Source organism: Etheostoma spectabile, chromosome 4 (assembly GCF_008692095.1).
Source record: "Etheostoma spectabile isolate EspeVRDwgs_2016 chromosome 4, UIUC_Espe_1.0, whole genome shotgun sequence".
NCBI classification, from domain to species: domain Eukaryota; kingdom Metazoa; phylum Chordata; class Actinopteri; order Perciformes; family Percidae; genus Etheostoma; species Etheostoma spectabile.
This window is the reverse complement of record NC_045736.1, coordinates 4,154,423-4,163,931: the sequence shown is the minus strand read 5'-3', so window position 1 is coordinate 4,163,931 and position 9,509 is coordinate 4,154,423. Positions and strand designations below refer to the sequence as shown.

General features: G+C 41.7%; 1 protein-coding gene across 1 annotated transcript in view; it reads right to left on the bottom strand.

Annotated features, from left to right (window-relative positions):
• Positions 1-2,187: 2,187 nt before the first annotated feature.
• LOC116687408 (calcium-dependent secretion activator 1) overlaps positions 2,188-9,509 on the bottom strand; it is a 185,407-nt gene continuing 178,085 nt past the window's right edge. Inside the window, exons 27-28 of the mRNA XM_032512766.1 lie at positions 5,653-5,757; positions 2,188-3,836 (exon numbers count right to left, since the gene is read on the bottom strand). Of these exons, the coding sequence (XP_032368657.1) occupies positions 3,672-3,836; positions 5,653-5,757 (270 nt within the window). The 3' untranslated portion in view covers positions 2,188-3,671. The remainder of the gene's footprint in view (positions 3,837-5,652; positions 5,758-9,509) is intronic.

Genomic DNA, 9,509 nt, shown 5'->3' with positions numbered 1-9,509 from the left:
GGGGGGGGAGAGCGTGCGCCCCATGTAGGCTGAGTCCTTGGCAGGTGCCCGGGTTTGAATCCGACCTGCGGCCCTTTGCTGCGTGTCACCCCCTCTCTTTCTCTCCCCTTATCCTATCTAGCCAGTGTCACTTTCGAATAAAGGGAAGAACCCCCAAAATTAGTCTTAAAAAAAGTTTGGGCTTCTTTTCTAATTTCATATTTTAGTGTTTTAGTTACTCTCTATTTTAATTGGATTATGCATTGGACAGGGACCAGATTAAGCCCCATCTGAGTTTTTTTTTCTATCAAATCATTTATTGATTATGTGTATATTAATGTGTAGTATTTGTAAATGTGTAAACCAATAAACTAAACTAAACAGTAGGCCATTCAAGCTCTGGATGTTCAAACTTTATTTGGATATGCTGAGTCCATTTTGTTGTCGTTACACTTCCGGGATAGCTGGAAATTCCGCCGGATGCACCTGGTATTTTCCTCCGCTTTCTTTGTGTTGGAATTTTAAATGTGGTGGATTTGTGAGGACTCTGGTTACCTGGTCCTCAGATCTCTGCAGGGTAAATCCAGACAGCTAGCTAGACTATCTGTCCAATCGGAGGTTTCTACATTGTTTTTGTTTATTTTATATTTATTATTTTCATGTTCTCCATGTGTTTTATTTTATCACTTACTTTTTTACCATGTAGCACTTTGAGATTTTTGCAAATATAAAGTGCATTACAAATTAAATTTATTATTATTATTATTATTGTTCCTGTTGCACGACTCTTTTGCAGCGGCTCTGTGCGGAGCTGACGATTCGGATTGGTTTATAGAAATTTTTCTTTATTTTACTTTTATTTTACCAGGGGAAAAAAATCACATTGAGATAACAATCTCTTTTACAAATGAGCCCGACAGGGATGAACAGGAATAAGAAATAAAAACAGAAAATCCCATTTTAAAAACAAGCGCAGGTGGATTTGATTTAGGTAGGACTTGAATTCAGTGTGTGAAATAAGAACCTGCAGTTTTAACTGGTTGTGCAACTCATTCCATGAAGTAGGAGCGCTGGAACTAAAAGCTGTTTTAGTTTGTGGAACATCACACAGGATGTATCTACCTGACCTTAGATTGTATTCAGATCTTCTAGGGTAAAAGTGTAGGTAAATATAAAGGAGTGTGTCCAGTTATTGATTTGTACACAGAGGTCAACCAATGGTTGGGCCTTCTTGCGTTGAGTGAGGGGCAACCAACCATTTCATATAATACACAGTGATGGGTAGAGTACTTTGCATGCATTGTAAAAATAAATAAATAAATAATGCCAGTAAACCAGAGCACGCTTTCCTCCCATCCCCGGATATGTTTTCCATACCGATGACACGGAGCTAAACCTGACTAGCATGGCTTAGCCAGCAGATAACTACACCCTGCCGAATATTTCACACTTATGCGATATAATTCAATTGCTTTTAAATTAAGCTCCTCACATGAAAAAAAAAACGTGACCCTTTTACATCATGTTAGGCTAATTCGGAGAGATGAGAGGGGACGTTGAGAATGATCTCATACGTCACCAGAAGAATGGGACTTCTCAAAATGACAGAATGCTTTTTGAGAAGTCAACGCTGGCTGAGGGATGTTCTTAGTTTTTGTCCCTTTTTTACTAAAATGACTCACTGTGTGCACCCAGCAACTTTATTTTTAACGATGCCTTGGATTCCCTTTGCTGTCTCACAAAAACCGCCAGCGTCTCACACATGAAGTGCTCATATTATGCTCACTTTCAGGTTCATAATTAGATTTAGAGGTTGTATCAGAACAGGTTTGCATGGATGGTTAATTTTTTTTTTTTAAACATATTTTTGTTGTACTGCACATTGCTGCAGCTCCTGTGTGTTGAGTTCTGTCTTTGCTACACAGTGAGACACTTCTGTTCCATCTTTGTTGGGAGTCGCACATGCTCAGTAAGCACTGCTGGCTCATCTAGGCGAGCATTATAAGGAGTTAAAAAGTGACGCACGTATGTCACAGAAGTAAAAGCTGGACTACAATGAGCTGTTTGGAGCAGTTTGTGAACAGTGTTTTCTGTTGGAGATGGTAAGTCCCTTTGGGCTTTTTCCCTTTGTTAACCTATAACGTGCACAAACAAGATATATATACTGTATATAACACATAAAGGAAAGGGAAAAAGCCAAAAATCATAATATGAGCACTTTAAACATTTTGTTTGGTTGAAACATGATGCAAACCCATTACCAAATACATATTTACACCTTTTACAACAATGCAACTGCACATGTTTTTAGCATACAGACAAATGTGTAGCCTTGGTTATAACTTGATAACAAAACAGTCAACCACATTGCTTGAGACAACACATTCTCACTCCCATCTCGGAAAATACGGGCGCTTGGTCAGGTGCCTTTGTCGTTGTTATTGACGCTAAAGGAGACGCGCTTGGTCGTCTCCTTTAGCGTCATATAACACGCGACGGTCGTCTCCTTTAGTGTCATATAACACGCGACGGTCGTCTCCTTTAGCGTCATATAACACGCGCTTGGTCGGGACTTTTGTCGTCCCTTTTGACTGTTAGGTTAAAGGAAAGTTTGTGGGTGGGCTAATGGTCCCGTGACACATGGCAACAGGACGGTAAAGGACACAAGCGGAACACAAACAACGCTCTCCTGGGTGAAAGTCCTGTGTTTGACCCATCAACCCCCCCCCCCCGACCAACCTCCCTACGAGGAATTTCGCCCTTACACACTACTCGCTAAACCCCGTCTAGATGCTGCTCTCCCCGGTACGTTCTACACACACGTCGAAGGGTTTGTTGCATCAGACGCGGACAGCCACTGTCCAAACGTCGTATTTTCTGAGTTTGGAGTGAGAACGGGTTGCTTGAGAACATTCAGGGGTAATTTGGTAAATATTTTATGAATGTTTTGTTTGTTGTTTTGGATCTTAAACCAACGAGTAACTATCAGAGCCATTTGGATCAATCACAATATGACTTCAACACTAAAAAGTTCATTATGCATATTGGCAGACTAAAAAAAAAAAAAAAGACACCTGTATCTATTTCACTACTTCACTATTTCACTATTTCACTTGGAACCACAGTATAGAGGCCTGGATCAGTTGAGTGTGTCATAAGTTCTTCTCTAGCAGAACAGTGTAAAGTAAAGAGACTGCTCAATGTACTTTTCAGTCTTTGCGACAAGCAACAGAAAAACTCCAGAACAAAGACTGTGGACAGTTCAGGTTGCACAAAATGAAGGTACATGTTTTAAAAGAACTGCATAAAGATGCAGTCACCTGCCGCCTTTCTCATTGTATTTGGGAGGCCGCCTTGCATGGCGTTCATGGTCACATCTGTGCTTGTCTCACACTTCTGTCACATTTTAGCCTCTTTTGGATATTCTGGCCATATTTGAGTTTTAGTTTTGAGGAATTAAAGCTTGATGAGCCTACATGGGGAATTTCTAGATGAATAGCATTGATCGGACAGCCTTGTGTGTTGCAAGTGTTTGTAGAAACAAAATGGAACTATTACAGGAATGGAAAAAAAAACCGGAAACATAAAGGAATGGAAGGGAAAAGTTGGACGTTAGGCCAGTCTGTAGGCATGGCTGCCTGGGTTCCCCCTCTGAAAAGCTTTGACTTCTTAGTAGTTTTCAGGCCCATGATCTAGTTGTCTTCATCACTGTCCTTCATGGAAACGCCTTGCATCCCTCCTTCCCTCACCGAGGCAGTGGCTTCTTCCAAGGTTAGCCGGTTTCTCACTGTCTCATACATCTTGCTGTTCAACGTGGAGTCCAGCACCCCTTGAAGACGGAAGTCACGGTACTTTTTCTGTCGCAAACAAATAAAACAATCAGATGGTTCCAGATTCACCAATGGTGGAACATCTACTTATTAGATGCAATGTTGAGGTACTTGTACTTGAGTCTTTTGTCTACTCCGCTACATTGCAGGGAGAAATATTGGACTTTTTCCTCCACTACATTCATCTGACAGCTTTAGTTACTAGTTGGACAGTATTTTTACAGTGGGCTATTAGTACTTTACTTAAGAAGAGGATCTGAATACTTCTTCCACCATTGAGTTTCACTGTAACAGTCTAAAAAGTGAGTCCCCAAGTCATCGGAGCTGCCTGATCTCTAGTCTAGATCCACAACGTTCAATTCAATTCAATTCAATTTATTTATAGTATCAATTCATAACAGTTTGTTATGTATGTCAATTCATAACAGTTTGTAGTAGTTCTTTGTAGAACGTTCCATTTCCAGGATTACTCTGGTGGCGGGAGATTTGTGCCGGATGTCGGTCAAGTGAAAAAAAAATCTATTTGCCCGAAGACAATTTTTACTGGCCCGTAAACAGATTGTTTTTTTTTGGGGGGGGGGGGGGGGGGTGAGAAAAAAAAGTTGAAAAGAACATTGAAGAAAGGTTTTGTTTTTTTTACAAAAAAAAATGTCTACAAAGTATAAAAACGGCAGAAGCATCCGAAAAAAATATGAAAAACTGTGAAATAAAAGCTAAAAAACTTAAGCGTCAAAAGCATTAAAAGTGTCATGCTTTTTTTCTAACAAAAGGTGAAAAGCGTCAAGCTCCATTCTTGATTGGCCGACGGCACATTCAAATCCGATCATTCAACAAGCATTCTCCAACAAAGAAAAAAGAACGATAACGTCACGTAGGACACGATGATGCCCCAATGCGGAAGTGGGTTGTTATATTTACTTTAATCTGCCCCGGGTCATCGGGCAACCCTTATGGTTGAACCCTGGACTGTCACTAACAGAGGAGAGGTGTCCTAAGGGAGCTGCTCCTACTCAGATATTTCAAATTTTCAAAAAAAATTTTGAGTCCTTAACCCCTTCAGTCATGTACACTAGACTCCCAATCTTTTTCGTATGTATGCAGCCTGTTTGCTGCTATCATTTGAACTGCTACAACTACTTATTTCTAGTCATAGTTCTATTATCTTACCAAATGCTTGCTCTTGGGGGGGGAGGGGGGGGGGAATTGACATTATAAATTATAGAGTGTGGTCTAGACCTACTCTATGTCTAAAGTGTCTTGAGATAACCTTTGTCAGGTTTTGATCACATTAATAAGAAATGAATTGTGAAAGTGAATGACCCAAATGATTTTCATTTTGAATGTTTGCACATGATGCAACAGGACCGGTTGTATGAGTAACACTGACTTTGAATCAATGTTTCAACCGGTACAAACTGTATTTCATAAAGCCACTTAAATACTTTATTTAATTCAGTTGTTGACACATTCAAGTTTTTGATATAGCAAATTGGCCATTCCTATGTAAATGTTTTGGGACATATCAGGGAAATAGCAATCCACTGTTTTGTTGACTTTCAGCCACTCACTGTTAAAAGCCTCCACTCTACCAGGAAGGCCAAACTAAAAAAAAAATGTAACTGACAAAAACACCACACTGAGTGTGAATAGAGGAGACAAATCCATTTTTACAATAATAAATGTCAAACGATGTTGGAATCAGCAGTGAAATGTTATAAGGAGTTATAAAAGAGTCTCTTAACTTGATAACTGTGTCATTGATCCTCGGGGACATTCCCATAACACTGTGTGTTGCTTGCATTGATATAAGCCGTTTAGAAATGTTAAGGGCAGCTGTTCCCACCTTGACAATCCTGATGAGGATCTTCAGCTGATAAAGGTGGAGCTGCAGGTCCATACGGTCAGTCAGCCATGTTCCTAGCAGGTTCATAGTGCTGGTGTACCATTGCTGTAGACACACGAGCACACAGTACATATCATCTATTGGTGGTCTTGTTGAGCTTGTTAACAGCCAGAAAACAGAAAACGTGAACATTTTACACTCAAAACAATGAATCCATGGAAAAATTCTCACTCCCATTGCCTCAAAAAGCAGCAATTGGTCAGGTGCCTTTTACGTTTTTTATTGACGCATGAAGTCTCCTTAAGGGTCTAGGGTCTTGGCTTTTGACCCTCTGGGTTGGGACGTACGTTTAACTGAAACACGAGACAAGAACAGGTGACACATTCTCATTCCCATGCTGTTGATTACGGACACTAGGTCATGTGCCTTTGGCATTTGTTTTTGTTGCTAAAGGTCTGCTTTAGCGTCATATCTAAAAGTGCTTGGTCGGGGCGGGGTTTATCAAAAGATGATAAACTGAATGAACAGCTGAAGCAGAAGAGTGAGTTTAAAGCCTGTGTCATTGACACAGTTAGGTTTGATGCTCTATGTCGGGAGAAAAGTTTGATTGACATACGGCACAAAGAAGGGAGAGTTCAGTTAGGGAAAGATGCACAAAATGTGTGTTTCAGTGACACACGGGACCAGAACAGGACACAAAACCCCGGTCTCCTTGGTAAAAATCCTGTGTTGTTTGACCCGTCCACCCCCCCAACCAACCTCCCTACACGGCATTTCGGCCTTTCATTCTACTCTCTACAATTGTTGCTCTTAATAGCACGTCATCCTACAGCGCGAGCTGGTGCTCTGCTGGTGCGTTCCCTACACACGCTAAAGGGGTATTTTCGCGTTGGTTGACCAAGCATCAGGATTTGACGAATTGGGAGTGAGAACGGGTGGGAATCCATTGACTTTGCTCATGTGGTATTTGGCAGTGATGTCCTCCTTGCAATGTATCATGATGACATAGTTTCCTTGTGGATTGTTGAAGGAGAGGCCAGAGGGACAAGGCTGACAAATCCTCAGCAGAGCCACGTCTCTGATCTGAATATGTTTATGTCGTGTCTCCATTAGAAAATGACACATAGCACCGAGCGGGCACTTCTCTGTAGCAGAGGGGTGGTTCTGCTGCAGTTCAGCGGTGCCCACACAGTCGTGCCTGGGAAGTTTAATCATGTGGGGCCCCATCAGATAGTCCCTTAGGCTTCAGATTTATTTAAGTCTGGAGCCTGGGCCCCGGGAAGCTGCAGCAGCCAATAAGGCACCAGTTAATGGGGACCCTAATAAAGGGTAAGGCTTCTGATGCTCTTGGTGCAAAGCAGCATCTTCTCCCATGGGCACTTGTCAATATCCATAACAGGCAGTATGAGCGAGGCTGTGGTCCCTATTTACTATTTACTGATGAATACAACTAGTAAACTTAGACATGCATGGTAGGGATTTTGAGTTTTGTTGAAAACAACTGACCATCACAGAAACAAGTGAAGTGGTACATTATGTTACGTTGATTGGTTATTTCTGTAAGCACTTCAAACACTTACTGTGGAGGTTGCTAGAAAGCCTCATACTGTTGTGATTGTTGTTTAAAAAGTAATCATTTTTTATAAGTAAATGGGTAAGAAAAACTATCTTTTTTACTACGCCAAGCAGATGAAAGAGATGTGTTTTGTTGATTACAAGTTTGTATTCAAGTCTGTTTGTATTGTGAATATTTTCAGCACTGCAGTACTGTATCTGTACTTTTTCTGCACGATATGAACATGTTTGTCCTGTGTAAAATGAAACAAAAAGATTTAAACCCACTTCAAAACATCTGATTGCCGATGACTAGTAGCTGGAAAAGTGCTAATTCAGCTGCCGGGCACTGCCGATGTGCCCTTTAGCAAGGCTTTAACCCCCAATGGCATCTCTCCGTGTATCTTTGTTTATTGGTCCTGTTTGCATGTGTCTATTTCGGGCCTGTGTGTGTACTCTGTATAAAGGTGAAAAACTTTAATTTTGGGATGACTAAAGTACGTCTTCTTCCATCTCTATATTCTTCTATATTTAGTTGTGTTTTCTCTATTACGTGTGGTTTCCATATTTGTTTGGGTTTCCTGTATTTGCAGCTATGTCTTGTTGAATTGGTGAAGATGTCTTCCTTTGCAGAGCGTTGACTCTCGAGCCAGCACGCAGTGCTGAGTTTCACTACTGGATTTGTTTTTGCTTTGCGACGCAATGGACACAATTCATTGAGCTCTCATAAGGTACTGAGGTACCACAGTGCGCCCTAGTCTTGTTACTGCCATTTACACAGGTGTTACAAGCTTCAACCTTGAAACTCTCCCACTGCTTTATTTAGACCAGCCTTCTCTGAACAGGGAGCTCTGCGAGGCACTCGGAGCTCCGAGCACAGCAGCCATGCACAAACACAGCCAAAAGGCTGCAGATGTTCCTCTGTGGGCCCTGACTGTTGCCAGTCTAATTGATGGATAATGATGAGCGGGGCTGATACTAATTGAAGCCGACTGACTTTCAACAGTCAGGGTCACAGCAGAATGGATGAGGGGCGGGAGAATAATGGGAAGAGAAATGAAAGAAAGGCTTTGTTTAAGTGGGCTGAGATGCCAAGGGGCCATTTACAAGTTGTACAAGACAAGATTGGATTCTTGAAAGTAAACAATCATATTGCATCATAGAGATTAAATATGAGCTCTATTATACCTCAGATTTGACAAAGTAGAAAGTCAAAGGTGTATTCTGCTCATTGCAAAACATTAGCTGAACAGTTGTTCAACAGCAGTAATCCCGTTAATTGACAACATTAACAGGGTTGTAGATGTAATGAAATATCAAAGAAAGAAAAACCAAGAATAACTAGAGACCATCTCGTGATGGGATCACACCAGCCGATGACGCGCATTGCCAGCTCTATCTCCACAACGCTCTGGCCTGTTTACAATTATTTAAACCAATCACAATGGTCTTGGGCGGAGCTAAGCTCTGGACACAGCGACACTAGCTCTGCAAAATAGTCTCGGGAAGGAACTTGTTTTGGTGGAACTCTTGTACGTCAAAGAAAACGTCACATAATATTAGTAATAATAATAACTTGGATTTACATAACACTTTTCATGGTACCCAAGGTCACTTAACAAATAAGCGGAGGGAGGAGGGGGGTTAGGGTATCAAAGGACTTAGTGAAAAGAAATGTTTTAAGGTGCTTTTTGAACATGGGCAGGAATGGGGCAGAGCGGACGTGGAATGGTAGACTGTTCCAGAATGTGGGAGCATTGGCAGAGAAAGCCCTGTCCCAAAAAAGTCTGCAACCTGGTGCGGGGGACGTCCAGCAGGTCGTTGTCAGAGGACTGCAGGAAACGTGACTGAGTAAAGGGGTGGAGGAGATCTGTGAGGTATTGCGGGGAGAGTCCATGGGGAGATTTGTAGGTGAGCAGGAGGATCTTGTTGGTGATGTGTGACTTGACTAGCAACCGGTGGAGTTGTTGGATGGGAGTGATATGCTGCCAGGGCTTTGAGTGGGTTAGAACCCTGACAGCAGAGTTCTGGACATACTGGAGTCTGCTAAGGGCCTCGGTGGGTAGTCCAGACGATAGGTGATGATGGCATAGACGATTGTCTCAGTCACTGAATGTGTGAGTGAAGGCCGGAGTCTTGAGATGTACATACAATATTAAATGAAGTTATCTGTACACACAACACAGTAAAGTGAGCTATTTAAATTAGCTGATACATGATTAAACGTCATTAGCTCGTACCAGTGTATCACCGTGTGTACTTTGTCCCCAGCAACCCAGGTCCCAAAACGTCCCAGTTAGAGA